The sequence below is a fragment of the Pseudoliparis swirei genome, chromosome 2 (genome assembly GCF_029220125.1).
Source record: "Pseudoliparis swirei isolate HS2019 ecotype Mariana Trench chromosome 2, NWPU_hadal_v1, whole genome shotgun sequence".
Classification (NCBI taxonomy): domain Eukaryota; kingdom Metazoa; phylum Chordata; class Actinopteri; order Perciformes; family Liparidae; genus Pseudoliparis; species Pseudoliparis swirei.
In genome coordinates this window covers 17,183,588-17,203,056 of record NC_079389.1, presented here as the reverse complement: position 1 = coordinate 17,203,056, position 19,469 = coordinate 17,183,588, and the positions used below count along the sequence as shown (strand labels likewise).

The following is a 19,469-nucleotide window of genomic DNA, read 5'->3' as shown; positions in this document are numbered from 1 at the left end:
ACACTTGAGAAGACTTGAAGGAATGACCCGTTGTCAACCTTCACTGTTACACAATGAAAACACAGCTGTTTCAGATGCAGTGTTTTTTTTTTATGGTTTCACTAACAACTCGCACACAACACAGAGAAAGAAGTCTGATTATTTATGAAGTGGTCAGGTTGCAATGTTCCAGACTTTGAGCCACATGGACTAATTGTTCAGGCCTGCAGCTAACAATTACTTTCTTATTGGTCAATCTTTACAGCTGTCGGGGACATTTATATTTATTAATAAGTCGGACCGTTCTAGCTCCAGTGTTTGTGATGACTGATACAAAGTGACTGAAGGTCTTTTATTTTAATGTAAAGAGCAAATAAAACAGCAGGCCCCTGAAAACGAAATTTACTTTTAACATTTCAATTACACCAGGATACTTTGTCAGACACTGCAGGATATAAAAAAATAAACGTTCATGAGTCATGACAGTTTTTTTTCTGATTTGCAGCAGCTTTGACACGACTTCAGTGTGCTGTCGGAGCGTGTGATCTGCTGCGCTGTCTGTATAATAATCACTTAAATTATTTATTCTCCCTGGAACTTATTTCTCTCACACGCCGGCTTCTTCAGCCCACTTTGAACGGGGAAGAAAATGGGCTTCTTTTCCCGGATCGAGCTCTGTTGCAGAGCTTACTGGGTCTAATTGGTGTCGGCTACCGAAGAATAATGTCAGTCGCAGCCTTTCCACGTGTTGAGGTTTCACAACCCGGGGAAGCAGAGGCGTCGGCTCTCGGCTGTTTGAAAGGAACAAGGCAGAGGTGACAATGGCAGAACATGTTGAGTGAACCGCAGCAGCAGTTTCATGAGGACGGCTCTGTCTGCAGCAGAAGGCGGGGGAGCAAAAAGTCACATCGCAGCAGGTCCTGTGGGATGTTTTGGGGGATTATTTCCAGTGTGTGTGTGGGGGGCGGGGGGGTAGGTTTAATAATCCCCTCCGGGCCAACAACGGTATAATAGTGTGAAACCGTATCAGTCCCTCAGGGTGAATTCTCTTCTCTCTTTGTGGTGCTCAACGGGGAACTCAGAAGAGACGATCGACCGCAGAGAGACGTCCTGCTGGACCAGAAACAACAAACACAAGTCAGACGGTTAATCCCACTAACTTTTAAATCAATTTCCTCTCTTCCATACAGTCACTTATTTTTAAAACTATTTTTATTATTCAGTTAATTCAATTGTCTTCATATTTTGTGCAATATGTTATGATGATGCAGCAGCTGGTATGTATAACGTTGGGTGTTTATGCACATAATGTCAGGTTCTTGTGACAGGCTGGACGAAATATAAATAACAAAAAAAGCACTCTTTAATGAGGCAAAACAGTTTACAAAAAAACAAGGTCCAAAAGGGGCAGGCAGGGTCAACAGGCAGAACGAGGGACAGGACGACGGGAAAAGGACACGGAACTAGAGACGACAATCCGACACGAGACAATGGAAAGACTGACACAATATATAGGGGGGGAAACACAGGTGTACGACATCAGACGGTAACGAGACAAGAGTGGCTGAGGGCAGGTGCAAGGAATTAAACAATTAAGACAGAGAAGACACAGGAGACATAGGAGACACGGAACACAGGAGAAACAGAACAGGGTGTTACACATAAAAGTCTAAATATTTCCCAAAAATGATACGAAAACATTCATGAATGAATGATGGACGAACATGAAGCATGTGATTTAAACGTCACTACAGATCTGTGTTGAACATTGAGGAGACTGTAATCCTCACATTATGACACAAACAAATGCTGTGAAATCTTATTTAATGTTTTCCATATGGAGAGGAAGGAATTCCAGAGTCCAAAAGATCAGACAGAGGTTCAAAACAGGCGGGTAACATGTTCCAGATTTTCCGGTACGGTTTACAGAATCAAGAAAGCAAAGACCAGAAGCACATGGCAAAAATCTGACATGGGTTACACAATCTGACATGGGTTGCACAATCTGACATGGGTTACTCAATCTGACATGGGTTATATGGAGAGGGAAAGAGGAAACAGGACAGCAGGTGGATGTAGGAGTCTGGATCAGGTGGAGAAGTCTAAGAATGGCAAAGAGGAGGATTTTGGGAAGTGGGAATGAGGCTGGAGGGCGTGACAGTTTTACATTTGATTCTCTCCTTTTTAACAATAGAAATTTAAGACATCTGTCCCTTTACAACAAGTGTTCCAAGTCTGAGAACATCCTTCCATCAAAGAATTCACTAACAATGACCACGCTGGTAGCGATATGAGTTTGAACGGTTTATTGCGATAGAAAGAAAAGGGGTCGAGGGGAAGGGATGAGGGGATGTAAGGGGGGGGTAGAGGGGGTGGACGGGTGAGAGAGAGGGAGAAGGTAGGCGGAGTGTGCTGGTGGGAACGGGGAGTAGAGACTCGTGGGTGGGGGTTGTCTCTTCTTGGAGCTTCGGAGAGCTTGATCCCCCGTTTCTGTGAGGGAGAGAGGATGGTAGGTTTTAAACAATGGGGTTGGGGGGGGGGGGGCGGGCTGTAGAGACAGAGTCACGGGGAGATGGGCAGGTGTGCTGGGTTTAAATGCTTAGTGCGCAGGGGATGAGCTACGTTCGGGACGTGGTCATTGTTCCCAAACTAAGTTCTGTAAAAGTCCATTTTGTCAGGTCTTTGTGACGGGGTGAGGCTCAGGCGCAGAGAGACAGGCTGGACGCAATATAAATAATTTTAAAAAGCACTCTTTAATGAGGCAAAACAGTTTACGAAAAAACAAGGTCCAAAAGGAGCAGGCAGAGGATCAGATACGACAGACAGGACGACGGGAAAAGACACGGAACTAGAGACGACAATCCGACAGCAGACAAGGGAAAGACTGACACAATCTATAGGGGGGGAAACACAGGTGTACGACATCAGACAGTAACGAGACAAGAGTGGCTGAGGGCAGGTGCAGGGAATTAAACAATCAAGACAGAGAAGACACAGAGGAGACATAGGAGACACGGAACACAGGAGAAACAGAACAGGGTGTTACACATTTAGGAGATGTGCTCTTGTCTTGTATAAATAACCTGTATTATCAATCACACAATAAGTGTTTTTTGATTAAACATGACACTTATAGCAAACAAGCTAGTGTTAATATTACAACTACACAGAAAATAATGATTGTATACTAAACAAAGTGTATAATCTGAGAGCCAATCAGCTCTCTGATCTGGCGACGGCCAAGTATTTCCCATCATGCCCTGGGTCGTGCAGTCGGTGGAGAGCAATGGCCACCTCGATTTTGGGAGGTTGTCGACCACGTGTTTAATTCAGGAGAAATAGAGGGCACTGAAAGAAGGAGATGGAAAAGGCTGTTTGTGCGTCTGAATGAAGAGGAGGATGAGAGTCTGGCAGTGAGTATGGAGACATGGATGAGTCATCTCCTAAATAATAAAAGCCTTCATCAGGGTGTCCGTCACCTGTAACGTGGAGGTGACAACAGAGAATGAAAGCGGAGGAAGAGTAGATGTTTTATCCTGACCCTGAACATGATGTGGATGCTCTGTCTTTTTATTTTTAAGGAAAAATGAAGATGGGTTTCTTATTCCCAAAGCCCGTGAGCTTTGGCCACTGATCGAAAGAACGAGTCACAGATACGAGCGGCAGAAATGATTTTCCTCTGCAGACATCCGGAGAGGGCTCGGAGTAAAGCCGAAAGAAATGTGGTTCAACGCCTGGTCAGGATCCTCCTGGACGCCTTTTTTTTAAGGTTTTCAGGGCATGTTCAACCGATACGAGGCCCCAAGATAGACCAAGAGCACCCTGGAGGGATTGTACATCTCACCTGGCCTGGGAACACCTCCTGAACTGGAGAATGTTGCTGAACAGAGGGACGTCTGGACTACGTTGCTGCCACCGTGACCGGACCCCGGATGGATGGTTCCATTATTACCTTACGCATTGAAAATGCGTAAGGTTATGTTTTGATCGCCATTTATTTATTTATTTACTTATTTATTTATTTGTATGCGTGTTACTCGCATAACACAAAAAGTTTTAAACCGAATCGCATGACATTTGGTGGGATGATTGGTTATTATCCGGGGACCATTTGATTAGATTTTGGGATCAATCGGGTCAAAGGTCAAGGTCATGAAAAGGTCGAAATCTTCTTTTTACCATAGCACGGTCAATTTTCATCCACTTGGCATGCAACTAATGCCAAAATGTTCATAATTCAATGCCCAATCTTGTGATATGCGAAGGTATGCGCTCTACCGAGTGCCCGTTCTAGTTCCTCATCTATTAGGTCTATTAGACAAGAAAGGTGGAAGTAGATGGGGTGATGTAGAAAATATTTTCAAGGTCCTTTTTCTTGACTTGAAATTCCAAAACCACAGAGGGAGGAGGACATGTCCTGGGGATACACCTGAACAGGTGGAGTTCAGAGCAGCTGTGTAGGATCTGTGTCACAGTGTGTGATGATGCCGTCAGTTGGGTAGTTATATGGGGACAGAGACATCCATACAGAGGATGAAGAAGCTTTTTTAAACCCATCTAGAGAGAAAGACCGAAAGAAGATATCAATCCCTAGACATATGTTTCCGCTGTAGGCCAGGTAGATATAAACATCCTCATTCGTTTTAAACTTGTTGAATGAAAAAAACAATTTTTTATAAATGAATGTTCTTGCCCTCCTTCAGATTTGTTGTATGCTCTGCATCTTTGAACTGCCAAGCATGAAATGGCCTTTACAAATGAACTTATTTTGATGTGTATATAATCTGCCTCCATTCCCGTTAATAATCCTACTATTGTACAATGTCAATTCCATCTGCGGCTGAGTGGTTTAAAGACCAATTTACAAGACTAAATATAGAGATGGCATCCGTGGGTGGCAATGAGGCATGTGTGTGTGTGTGTGTGTGTGGGGGGGTTAGATACTGTATGTTAAGGTTATGTGTTTCCAGCCTCAGACACGCATGTATCTGGAGCGTGTGCTCTAGGCCTTCAGCAATGTTCCCTCTTTATGACTCCATTTACACCGAGTGGTCACTGTGTTCTGAGCGTTTCAGAGGCAACAGCCGGGCAACGGGTCCATGAGTAGCAGCACTATGGTCCCGCCCCTGCTTTTGAATACTGAGTCCAGTTATATATTAAAACAAATTCAGTGAACCGAAACAAATGCCGCTCCAGAGCGTCATTATACGACACGCAGGAAGTAACTGGATGACTTTTTCAGACGGGCCGATAGATCTGCTACGTGTCGTTTTCACACTGACTTTTCCAGTTGCGATGACAACAACGTACATTTGGTTTATTCTTTTCACGCTTCAGTCCCCGTACAGATTGATGTTTTTTGCACACAAAACAGACAAAGCATGTCCACTGACATTAAATTAATCGTCAATCACTTTTATAACTTAAGTAATCTTTTCACGTGAAAACGTCTCACGTTGCAACTTTTCAACAGTTACGATCGGCTGGGTTTCATTTTAAATAATTGTCAGAATTTTTATGTTTTTTTAAATATTGCTGATGTTCGCACTGTCAACTTTTCAATCTCAGGCAAGCAAAACTCAACTTTTTTTACACGAAAATAATTCAACTTCTCTCTTCCTTTTCATCTTTCCATCCATCCACTCGTCCCTTTCCTCTGCAGATTATGGGTGGCCGTTGCCCTCTGACCTTTGTCCCATCTGGATCTACCTGGACGTCCTGTTCTCCACGGCGTCCATCATGCACCTCTGCGCCATCTCTCTGGATCGCTACATCGGCATACGCAACCCGATCCACCACAGCCGCTTAAACTCCCACACCAAGGCCCGCATCAAGATCATGGCAGTGTGGACGATTTCAGTGGGTAAGAAGTTAAAGCTCTGAGATTTGCCTAAAATCCTCCCACAGTTTTTAAATATAGCTTAATATTCAAACACGAGGTGCTATTTTTACGGCCGTTGAAGTTGTGTTACGACACCAAAAGTAAAGTGTGTTCTGAAAGTCGTGTTTGAAAGAGTGGGCTTGTATCATGTTTGAGGAAGAGAGAATTGTATATTCAAAGATCAGATTTTAAATTTGAATAGTGAGCCTTAGGGTGAGACGACAGCCCCGACTGAACATGTTGCATTATGGGTTGGTTGTAGCCTTCATTTTCCCAGGTGATCAAGTTCCCTCAAGTTGATTTATAATGTGTATTTTACCCCTTGCTGAGAGAAGGCTATTTTATAATCATCTTATATTCAAGAACATTATGTAATCTCAGTTGTTTAGCCTTAGTGATGGCCATCTGACAGTAATTGTGTCTGCAAAATGAAATGACTATTTGTCAATTGTGTGTTGTGGCTTTGAAGAGACGGATATCACGGCCTTAGATCCCCATCAGAACATTACTTAGCTCTCATCCTGGTAATTACTGTCTGCTTCTCCAAACTGGGAGCATCACCATCATCTAATATAGTGATTTTGGATAAGGATATGTGTGTAGAAATAGAATGTCATCATGCAAAACCATATGACAAGTTATGTGTAAAAAGGTTTTTAGAAGGCTTGGGAAAATATAATTTTGATTTTAAAACGGATATACAATGCCATTTTAAATGTTCGGATTTAATTACATAGACACATCTGGGTATTCTACAGATCAATATAAAACCTTTAACAAAATGACTGGATCCACCCTTTAAGTATACAGCAGTGAAGCCACCTCGGTGTACTTGTAACTTAATGGGAAACTTAGATATGTTGTGAAGTAGCTCAGCGAACTCAAATGTATTACAAAAAATAGAAAAGGATTTGGTTAAAACAATCTAAGTTTGGCGGTTTGAGATAATAGCAGAAGTAATGTACTACACATCCAAGATCCAAGATATTGTGAATTCACCAAACCATGACAGTTATTTCTGTGTTTCATGGTCAAGGATGAAACAGTCCATCTCTGACGTATGTCTGTGTTCATTGTCACTCTCCTCTTTGCAGATGGACACAATTACTCAGAAATGCAATGGGGGAAAAAAGTGCATAATTTTTCGTGGAGAAGCAACAGTTCCAAACAAAAGGAGAGCGGAGAGAGGGCGAATCCACTCACAATGAGAACAGGAGGGCGGTAGCATTAAATGCAATTTGGCCGTGAGGTTTATGACTCCATATCATTTTCATGGAGATGAGGGAACAAGCAGGTCCTGATATTTGGCTTCTGCCTGCCGGTTGGTATCCAGCTGCTCAAGTCAATGGCTCTATGAAATGTAATGATGGGGCTGCAGACAAAGGAGGTCGTAGGAGGAAAGAGCAGCAGAGTGCACATTAGCTCTGCACGGCCATTATTAATGCAAAGGAGGAAAAAGAAAATGTGTTTCAGTTTCAGCTGATAACATTTCTGTTAGCAATCTGCAACAAAAAAAACATCAGTTATGATTTATTTGAAGCTAAATTATCAAAAAGCTTTGCCCTTTTCCTAATTGATATGTTTGCTAGTCAATGTGCTCTCACACTAAGGTCATTAAAATGAGAAATGTTGGAAATGTTCATTTCTATCCAGGGGGCACTGAGCCCAGCTCTTGCATTGTTATTGAATAAATGAATGGCAGGAGCTTTACAGCTCGACTTCAATGAAGCTCAAGCTGAAGTTCAGTAAGGAAGACACTCTTTACAGTCTTGTTCAATCACAACTAGTTATTTGGTGGGATGATTGTTTCATGGAAAGGTTAAAATTTGTGTCCAATTGTTCATAATTCAATGCCCAATCTTATTCTAGTTTTCTAATGAATGAATCTTAAAACTCTCCTATCTTTTACAGTAGTAGTTCTGATCCACCCTCTCCTTTTCTGCGGTCTACACAGGACCCTAATCTGTACTTTTCTGCTGTCCATCTTGACCCCAAACCTTTCTTTCTGTGGTCTGTCCATTAGGGTGCTGTAGATCTAGATTGGCACTATTAGCTTGTGAGGTCGACCCCCGTATCGAAAAATGAATACAAAACAACCATGAAGATTCACTAATGACCAGAGGGGGGTAAAAACAACCACAGAGAGACAACATACAGTACTTACCTTGAATCTAATGTTCTGTAAGAAAGCGAAGAATATATACAAAATATTAAATGAAACTATGTGAAAAGGAGTAGAAGGATGTCCCTTTGTGTAACTTCACCACAGCTTTGCAGGAGGGAGGACACCAGAGTTATTGTTAACATTTTAAGATGTATTGATTTTGATTTTTATAAAAAGAGCAACAATTTATTTACGGGTTTTGGACAAGATCAATACTTCATCATGAACTGAGGGACCTGTCAGCTTCAGAAAGCCACTCCTGTCCTTTTAGTTTGCTTTGTCTGACACATCAAGAGAATGTTTTCCGTCCTTCAGGCTGCTGGAATTACACCAACAAATTAATTTGTTAAGATACAGCTGTCACGGACTAAAATGTCACGTCATTTTTTGTTGTCAAATAACAAATCTGGCTGCACAAAAGCATCATCATGAAAGACATATTCCTGAATAGTCCTAATGATAGAAGTGAAGAACATCGGGAAAAGAAAGGCGAAAACACAACATTGCTGTTCTTTCTTTCCCCTTCTTTATTTTACAAAAGTCAGTAACACACGGGATCTTGCAATTTACTGGTTTTAGTCAGTAGTCAGTCAGGTTTCATCTTCCCAAACGCTCCGCCAGCATCCGCTTCCCGCTCTCATTCGTTCCCTAGCTACTCCTGTTCTTATCGGGAAGAGACACCAAACAAAAACAATTGACCCAGCTGAGGCTGATTGCACCCCTGCACTGTTCCCTGAACCATCCCTGCTGCATCCACTCTGCAGCTGAGCCTAACCACACTGCCAGTCAGCTTCTTATTCACACACACGGACATTTAGATGCTTGTTATGGCATCATCCTCAGAACGATTGGCACCCAGGTCATTTTATTCCGTTAATGTTTCTTCTAGATCTGACTATCTGTAATGCTGTAATCACACCAAAACTTGAAGTGAGTTTACTTGCCCGAATATTTGTGGTTTATTCGCACCAGAGAGAGAGCGTGGCTTTACTCCATCTAAATCTGGAGGGAGGAGTTGTCGACATTGATATATAAATCGCCAACAATGACAATGTTAGTGCAGAGTGAGGTAAGGAGATCACTTATCTCAGGTAGAAAAGATGGGTTTGGTTTTGGAGGACGGTATATGAAAAGCACTGACATGGAGTATGGAGATTTGTATTTGAGGAGACTGTTTTAGTTCAGCCCAGTGCAGATGAGGAGGGATTTATGAGTGAGGGATTGTGTGTTTAGCAGCTCCATGGTGGTAGGAGACAGAGCTGTGGGTGGAAGTCTCTGCAAGTTCCTGGAGTATATTCTCGATCCTTTTCGTGACACTAAATATGTAGTATATTCTCGTGATACCAAATATGTAGTATCTTCTTGTCGACCGTGGAAGATTGAAGAAATGATGATGAAGAAGGAAAGTTCGAGCGACTCAGCACTTGATAGGAATACAAAGTTTATTCTACAAGATACAGGTCAACAACAGACGCCTAGAACGACTGGGGACTTTCAGGAGCCAGATTGCGAAAGTCCAAAGATGTGACATTCTGCTACCAGTTATATAGGGAGAAGGAAGGGCCGTTTAAGGTCACAATCTATAGGCCGGCCACGTCAGTTAGGGCTAAAAGTGTCCTTCTGACCCCCACCCTACATGGTCATCTTCTGCACCAAGGCCTTCCCCCCAGTGGGCTTCTATTTCTCAGAGCTTCCCTCTGTTTTTCAAAATCCCACACTCGACTTGACAGCGGGCTGTCTGTGTGTGAAATCATTGCCAGCATCGATGTCAAAAACAGAACACAAGACGACCACAGGCCGGCCAAGCCCAGCTCCAGCTGGTGCAAAACACACCAATAGTCATCACAGAACAAGGACCCCAGTAGAGCAGATGGGCTCTCCTTCACTGATCAATCCAAAGTCCGGCGTATTCCTATTGTACTCCAACACAGGCTCTCGAATTAATCCAGATCGCATTACAACTCAGGGAGGTAGGCAAAAAAGTCTGTCATATTACAACTCAGGGGACAACCACCGTACATAAACAACTAAAACAAGGTTGAATGAATTAGAACGGGCACTCGGTAGAGCGCATACCTTCGCATATCACAACTTTGGGCATTGAATTATGAACATTTTGGCATTAGTTGCATGCCAATTGGATACAAATTTGCGGTGCTATGGTAAAAAGAAGATTTTTACCTTTTCATTACCTTGACCTTTGACCCGATTAATCCCAAAATCTAATCAAATGGTCCCCGGATAATAACCAATCATCCCACCGAATTTCATGCGATTCGGTTTAATACTTTTTGTGTTATGCGAATAACACGCATACAAATAAATAAATACACGGCGATCAAAACATAACCTTCCGCATTTTCAATGCGAAGGTAATAAAATGGCTTTTAGAAGTCACATGAATCACACAAGTGGTAACAAAGTGTCAAGAGGAGTGGCAGCAAGCGTACGCCAGCGTACCCACTTCCCACGACACACCTGTCGGCACAGCTCTCCCCTCACGTCCCGATCGTAACAAGTTGTGATGCGTGTTCATTCTCATTCCATTCCTCATTTCAGTTGTGATCCATATTCTTCACACACAGCTCGGTGAAGTTCCCCGACTACGTCTGGATAGCTGCCGCTTCCAGCGCTGCTCGAGCAGCAGCAGCCAGTTTGATTTAACGACGGCACAATGTCAGCGATGACGGTGGAGCATCTCAACTCAATTGTTTTTTTTACAGCTCAATGTCGGCCGTTTTTTAATTTTTATATTTAGACTTTAGCGAATGTGGCAAATGTTTTCACTTTGCACTACTTGTTTTATTTGCGTCGCCAGGCGGAAATTTGCTTTATTTGCAACCATTCGCGTCTGTGCATTAACTGCATGGAATCTACTCGCACAACGAATTCTATACGCTTTTGGTGTGAACGCAGTAACTTTTGGATCACCTGTATGGTCAAAATAATTATCATAGGTCATTATCTATGAGCAAATGAATGGTGCAAAGTCAATAAGGTAGTTCAGGAAATAAACGTTAGTGTGCTGCTACACCCACAGTTATACAAAGCATCATATAATTGGGGGCGGCTGTAGCTCAGTGGGGTAAGAGGGCCGTCCTGCAACCCCAAGGTGTCGGTTCGATCCCCGCTCTCCCCATTAGTTGCAAGTAGAAGTGTCCTTGAGCAAGGCACTGAACCCCCAGTTGCTTCCCGGGGGCATCACTGCAGCCCACTGCTCCTTAATAACTAAGGATGGGTTAAATGCAGAGAACTAATTTCCCCTTGGGGATTAATAAAAGTGTATATTATATTATTATCCCAAATACAAGATGATATTTTGTTCGGGAAAAAAAGTAGGGTTGTCTTACATTTAAAGACAATTATATAGGAGTAACACCAGCTCCTACAAAAAGTGTTGCATTATGGAAGTTTGTTGTAAGTTCAAAAGGTCAAGCTGTTGATCAGACAGACGGTTACACTGGAAGGATTTGCTCTTGTGTTAACAAAGTTATGAAACATGAAAAACTAAGCATTCATAAACTGACATTTTAAATAACGAGTAAGAGTAAATACAATGTGAAAGTCAGTTTTAGTGATTTATGGAAGTGTATGAACACGTGGGGCACGTTAAGTCAGTGTTTACTTGAGTGTCTTTACGGTTATCCATAGCACCTTTCTTCACTTTGGTCTCCACATTTGTTGACATGCATCTTTGCAGAAATACAATTCCAGCCTGAGGTTTGTTTTCAAGCTTTAAATCATTTGAAACTTGAAACCCTCTTCCTACCGATTCCAACAAATGAACACTGTAAGAACTAAATGTGGGATTATAAAGAATCCACTGACGACTGTCGATATGGCCACGACAATAAGTCCAATTGAACGGCTTCAAAGACACAATGGTGTGAAGAGTTCAATAGCAGATCCTCATAAGAGGGGCAGGTGGCTGAAGGAAGGGAGAGCTTGACCTTTCAGACTGAAGAGACGACTCCACTGCACTTCCTTTTTTCATTAAACTAGATAACCCTTCTTCCACGTATTGTGTCTTTCTACAAACTGTATTGACCAAAACCAGAGGCATTAACTCATTTGGAGTGAGTGTACAGCCTCGCCTTGATGCCTCCGAGCTCCTCGGCGGCCCCGAGGTCTGTGTTGGCTTCCTGTTGCCTCCACTTCATTAGCGCTGTCATTCTGCACTGCATGGGTGCTGATGACCGAGTCCTGCCGGAGCTGCAGAGCTGATTTAGCCTTCCTTCCTCATCCAGATCAAAATCACGATAGCTGGGATTCGCTCATCATTGCAGATAAATGAATGCATTAATTCATCTGAGATCCGGAGATACGTTTCAGTGTTTATCAGCCCTGCTGGACACATCCAACCACCTGAAAAACATAATGGGGTCAAAAGGACACGAAAACAAGACATAAGAATGACTCAAATTTATATATTATATTATATATATATTTATATAAGTATTCATATTTGGGATTTTCATCTTATTGATATTTCATATTTTGTTTACAGTCTTTCCTATTTGCAAGTGTTGCACATTCACCTGCGAGATCAATAAAGCTCCATCTCACCTTAAATATATATGATAATATAGAAACAACCATCTGACAAATTTAGCTGAATTTTGGCTCATACAATTATCGTCATTTCACGTCAACATCCAAGTTTGAGCTACAACTTCCTACAATGGCGTTTTTGAAAGTACAGATATATCTAACAAAATAATCTGAGTGCCTGAAAATAAACAAATATTGACGACTTAACATGAAGCCAAATTCCTTCATTCAAGATCTTTTAACCCGATGATTACGGATATAGTGGTATATTGTCAATTGTGCGTGATTCTTTAAGCCTCTCATGCAGAGCAGACAACATAAATCCAGGGCATTTGATTGCTGTGACAGATTCAAAGATGACACAGCTATATTGATCTGGCTGATTAGATTTTATTGTATGTATTCCCTTTTCTGGGCATTTACCCCAGGAGGCAGAATTTTCCCTGATCCGGAAATAACACCATGCAGTGAAAATGAAGTCACTAACAGTGACATTTAGCAGCCCAATAGAAAAGCAGCCTGGGAAATGGAACACAGCTGTTTGACATGATATGATATTCCTTTATTTGTCCCACAGTGGAGAAATTTCAAAAATTACAACAGCGGTGCACATCAGAGCATCAATGAAAATAAATATGAAACACAAAACACAATAACAATACTCCGATGGGACTCTACGTAACCCTCTAGTTTGAGGATTGTACGTGTCAGTTTCTCCTTGTTACAGGGAATAAACTTTATAAAACAAACCTCCATGTTTAAAGGAAATTTAGTTTGTTACGTATTAAGTTATGTGCGAAACGCAAAGCTGCCTCAAGTTAAGTGCAACACTCAACGAGTTGGTAGAACTTTAAGAACGAGGGTTCACTCCTGCACTCTTCAAAGATGTCGATTAGTGATATAATCGTATCCACCTTGGCACGGAAGGCAGAGGTCACCAAGATAGGCGCCACCACATTGTCACTGACCACTTCGGAGGTTCATCCAGGTCATCCGAGGCCCAGGAGTCAACGTCTCTCACCTGTGGCAGCCGTTTCCACAGTGAGCTCTCCTGGTGGTGATGCGTAGTCCTACACCCCTGGGGGCTCGACAGGTTTTGTCCCAATTGCCCCACTCATGTCTCATCTCCATGACGACCAAAGTACTGATGTTATGAAACTCATTTGTTACTTTTTCAAAGGTTAATAAATACAGCAATGGAGATGTTCCCAACTGTAGAGCGTATCTAGACGATGTTGTCGTCTATGGCAATGATGGGTTGGTCACATGACAGGACAGTCCGTAAGGTTGGGGTACCCTGTACATTTGTGCAGTTACGTATGAACTTTGTGTCTAGAAAGAAACACTCGGTTATTGGTTGGTTCTCCCACTGTATCTGTTTTGGTAGAACATTGTTAGAGAAGCATGTGAAGCCTTTTTGTTTGTTTCTGTTTGTTAGCCAAGCTTAGTTTTGTTATTTTCATTTCTATTTGTTTGGCACAACCACAACCGTCCCAACCTCTCCAACTTCACAGAGAACCTTTGTTTTTGTTTGTGTCTCCTGGATTGAAAAAGGGACTTAACAAGAGTCTACAAGAATAAATGAGTCGGGGACATAGCAGTTTGTTTTGGTGATGTAACATTAGCCTGTTTAGCATTCAGCCGGGAACTCATCTTGTATTCATGAATGTGCGGTTAACTGTGATCAGTGCACAAAGAGAAACCTTCAGTTTTGTGACAAAAGTGATATCACGATGGACGCTATAACCCCGAGAATGTATTGCGTCGTACTGGATTCAAAGTATTTTATTTTTTAATCAAACGCAGATGCTGACCCGGGAACTGTCTCCATCTGAACATCTGATCTGAGATCAACTCCAAGTGAACTGTGGTACAGTCCAGAAGGAGATGCTGCACATTCATCAGCAGAGAACAACATACCTCAGTGGTATTTTCCTATATAATTTACATTGTTCAACCATCCAATCTATTTAGTAACATTGCATCAAACAAAGAACTTGAGTGCAAAGGTCAAACATATCAAGAGAAAAATACCTAATAAACATGTTTACCTTTTCTTAAATCTTTACATTTAATCAGCTTTTCAATGTTCAACATTATTATTCACATTCAGTAAATACTTTTGTTTCTACTCCTTTGCAGATTATTAATACAAAATATCAATACATTATTGATTGGTGAATTATTTTTCAAAGTATCTATCCAACTGTGATTAAACAACTGCACGATTAAAGTGATAAACAATTTGAATCCAACAGTATAACATTTGGATACTTTGATTTCATTGCTAACACCCTTACTTAATTTTAAGTTTAAAAAATTCACGCAAAACATGTCACAGATATTTTACGAAGAAAAAGTAGAAATATTCTTGAGCGCTGACCATAATGGGTAAACTGATCTGAACGTAAAATCAGTGTAGTTCTCTTTTGAAACAGTTCCTAACACGACTGTATGACGACATGGCGACATGAATGAGAAAGGACTGTTCTGTGCTCTGACTTTAAGTTGACCGATCAAAAAAGTGAACGTTGCCTTTGTGAAACTCTCCGCAGTGAAGAGGATAGTGAGTAGATAAATAGTAAAAACAGCAGTGTGTTCCTCACAGAGCGCTCAGTCTGAGTTTTGATATTTTATCAGAGTAACTCGGACAATTTCATTTCATCTCCTTCTCTCTCTAAATCGATGTGAGCGCTTTGTTCGACCCTCTCGCGGAGTTTCACGGCAGATTCTTTGTGGGGTTTTTTCACATGTGTAAACACCTAAAGGCTAAAGCTAAAAAAAAAAATGTTTAAACGCATCCGAGCCGAAGTTGCACAGAGTCGACAGGAGGACGAGTTTAGAAACATGATGTCGGCGTGGCGGGTGGCGGGGAGGTGGCGGGCGGCGTCACAACCCGCCTCTGCGATGCGCTATGCCACCCACAAGCCCAATGAGATTATGGGTTCATTTTTAATTTGTATTCACACACACAGCTTTGGTTTCCTCCTCGGGTTTGTCGCGAGGAGGATGAGAAAGGAGCGCCGATGTTGCATCGTGGCCGTGCGGTGGCGTTTAGTCAAGCCGGTTCCCGCGCTGATGCCATGTCGGGGACTTACACAGTCCAGTGTTCACGGAGCAGGAGACGGGGTGCACATGCACACACTGGCACGCATGAATGCACGCTGGTAATGTGTGAGTGTTCACTTTGTGGTTTTGTATCTTTATGAGGACCGATTTGAATTCTAGACCTTCAGAGAGAGGACATTTTTAGGAAAACAGAGGACATCTGTCTTGAATTCAACTTTTGAGGATTCAGATTTGGTCTTAAAGATCAGGTTATAATGAGACTTCGGAGATGTCTCACAAAGTTAGAAGTCCAGGAATCTGTGTGTGTGTTATAACATAATCCCCACTGAAACGCTCATGTGTTTCTTCACAAATGCTTTTCTCTGTACCAAACAGCCTGAAACACACAAACACGGACATAATATATGGCTTCACTTCCTTTTCACATAGTTTAATGCGACAACAGCAACTCCAGAAAATCATGCAGAATTTTCTTATAAAAAGTAATATTATTCCAGTTAACCAGAACCAATACGACTGGTTCCCACAACATTCATTCTTCTTGATCTAATAATGTTGCAAGAGGTTTGAATGTGTGACGAGCTATAACACGTGGATAATCAGCAAGTTGTGCAACACTATAGATACATTATATTTTGAGTCCATTTTGACAGCTTGAAGCGTAGGGCTCTTGTTGACGCCTCAAAATCAGTCTTTTGTTCTCTCCGTTCTTTGCTTCTAGATTCTTCTCCTGTGAGCCGCTCAGGAGGCTCGGCAGATAGCAGGTTGAGCCCGGTTTAATTATTGCTGTTGTTGAAGCTCGATGCTCAGGGGTTTGCACTGGTGTCTCTCAGAAAGAAGGTTAATGCGTTGCTTTTGAGCTAAATACCTTTTTTGGATGGTATTCACCATTGCTTTCTGAGTTATGGGAAATAATGGGACACGTAAAAAAAATGGACATCATCAAAGATGTTGATTTGAATACACGAAGCTGTACTTGAGATGTATTATTGTACACACCACTTGTCATACATATCTATATGCAACTGATCATATTATATAAACCCTCAACCCATATTTGCCACTCTTTTTTTATTTGTCCTGCAACTATTTAAAAAAATTGGATAAACGCAGAAGAGAGAAAGTGAAAAGAGAAGAAAAAAAGAAAGGTAAGGATGCGGAAAACAGTACTAAACTGAGTCTGTATCGGGATAAACAACAAAGTGAAAACACGGTTTGAATTTCCAGCGTTGCTCGTTGAGCAGGAAGACGACAAATATCGATTCAGCGCTGTGGAAACGTCTCTTGACACACAACATTCATTTCAAACCATTTCCTGCGAGGCTTGTTTTCACTTTTCCGCTTGGTGAAGTCTGAAGGAAGACATCTCTCTGCCATTTAGGTATCGTTCTTCATTTTACCCGAGTTCATTAAATCCCCCCTCATCACTCTCTTGTAGGGAAACCATGGTGGTTTCAAAAAACTAAAAACAAGAAAGGCCCTCTCTAGAGGAAGAGTTTGAAGATATGAAGGGCTCATTCTCATCTATCGTGACGGTGCACCACTGAAAACATAGTTATGGACATTATATCCCAAACGAAACCATTTAAAATCCGAAAAACATATATTCTTGACAGTACTTTTTGCTGATGATGATTTAGTTACATTTTACTTATCATGGAGTATTTTTGGACTGTAGTATTTCTACTTTGACTTAAATTAATTCTTCCACCACTGTCAATAAATAGTCAGACTCTTCAAATCAATAAAAACACACACTGCAGCGTGTGCTGCTATAACAGTGTTAAAACCAGCAGCCCAAAGAGACGTGTGTGTGTACATACTGTATGTGTGTGTGACATACACATATGTACATTAGATGACAGATTGTTGGACATACTATATTCGTCTGAGGATATGGATCACACACACATACATACACACACACACACAGTCTGCCTGTTTTGACTCACACACAAAAGCTTAATATATGCTTTGTATTATTTTGTCATTTAAATTTGTCTCAACACAGAATCTTGTGTTTACATATATACGTATGTGTGTGTAGCTTTGTGTATTTATCACACAGACATCAGTGGCATCAATATGAGGAGCTTAACAAACGGTCCCCGACCTTCACCACGCAGATAATGTCGAAAGCAAGAATGAAAGAAAAACATCGTCATTCATCACAAAATGATCTCACATAATCTTGCTCTTCAAGACATTTGTGTCTGACGTGCAGTCTGTGTATTGATGAGCACAGTAAACAGTCTCGGGTGGATTTGCTCTGAAAACGATTAAGCAAAATCTGCCGATTCCCACAGAAAGAAGCCAACAGAAGAGACCAGCGCCGGCTCTCTGTGTCTGTCGGTGCAGAGAGTAAACAAATTTTTAGCGGGAATTAAAGCTCGAATCCCTCCAGCGCTGCTGTTGTGATCTGAACTCCCACAGTCTAATAATTACACAGCCTGGCAGAGACAACAGAGCACGAGGGTGGCATCACGTGCCGTTACATGAAGAAAGAAGGCCATTCTGTGTGTGTGTGTATATTCCTTTACTCTCATCTTCCCTCCTTATGACCCAGACACTGATCTCCTCTTCATCAGGACCAACGGACAAGGAGAGTCGTTGGACGTTTGAGCGTACGCGTCTCTCTCTGTCAGTGTCCGAGTGACATGCATCAGGTGTGTGTGTGTGTGCATATATATTTATATATATATATATATATGTGTGTTGGTGTGTGCCTGAAGCTTCAGAGGAAACATACGTGAAGCCGGTGGCCAAAGTTAAACTAAATAAACCAATTATAACTAGAATGGGCACTCGGTAGAGCGCATACCTTCGCATATCACAAGATTGGGCATTGAATTTTTAACATGTTGGCATTAGTTGCATGCCAATTGGATAAAAATGTACCGCGCTATGGTAAAAAGAAGATTTTGACCTTTCCATGACCTTGACCTTTGACCTGATTGATCCCAAAATCTAATCAAATGGCCCCCGGATAATAACTTTTTAATAAATAATACGCATTTAAATAATAAATAAAAGAAGATTAACAACTAAAAAATAATCCAAAAACAAGGCAAAACAACAACCAAAATAAACAAAAAAAACGCTGACGGAAACCCACCCAAAACTGATAAACAGGGAGCACCAGAAGAATCCGAGCTGCAAGCTGTGATGCCATCTGTGTGATCATGCATGCTCATTGACATTTCCTCATTGATGAGTACACATTTCCTCATTTGAAATTTCCTCTAAAGAATCTAGTGTCTAAAGGTTGTAAAATCTAACTGAGAAATGTGATATTTTGGATTCAAGTGAAAAATTGACATTAAAAAAATAAAATTAAAAACTTAAAACTAAAAGAAAAAAAAAAAGTATTGAAAGGGCTTTGTCTTATGAAAGAGCCCTGCGGGAGACTTGACGAAGAATCCTGTAGTAGGGTAAAAATATTGAACTACTAAAGTGTAAAAACTTAAAACACACTACAATTTTGGGGTCATCAAAACAATCCAGTTTCTTTTTGAAATGAAAATGAAAAAACTCTTTACTTATAAAAAAAAAAGAAATTGAATAAAAAATAGAAATATGAAAGACATTGACAAATTAATGATTAATATTAATGAAGTTCATCAAACTTAGTTTCTCAATTAAGCTCAAAGAGCAATATAGCATATAGTTATATCACCAGCATAACTGTTTTATGCCAAAGTTCTAATTTGTTCGGGTTCTCTAATAGACATTAGTCTTCTAGGCGATTAGTAAACACACTGATGTGTAGAAGTGATGAGTGAGTGGAAATGGACTAAATGGGCCTATACAGATCTTTTTATATTC

At 41.2% G+C, this 19,469-nt stretch overlaps 1 protein-coding gene across 1 annotated transcript in view; it reads left to right on the top strand.

Annotated features, from left to right (window-relative positions):
• The window catches only part of LOC130205434 (5-hydroxytryptamine receptor 2A-like), a 47,268-nt gene that overhangs the window by 20,222 nt on the left and 7,577 nt on the right, over nt 1–19,469 (top strand). Inside the window, exon 2 of the mRNA XM_056432808.1 lies at nt 5,642–5,842. Coding sequence (XP_056288783.1) covers nt 5,642–5,842 — 201 coding nt within the window. The remainder of the gene's footprint in view (nt 1–5,641; nt 5,843–19,469) is intronic.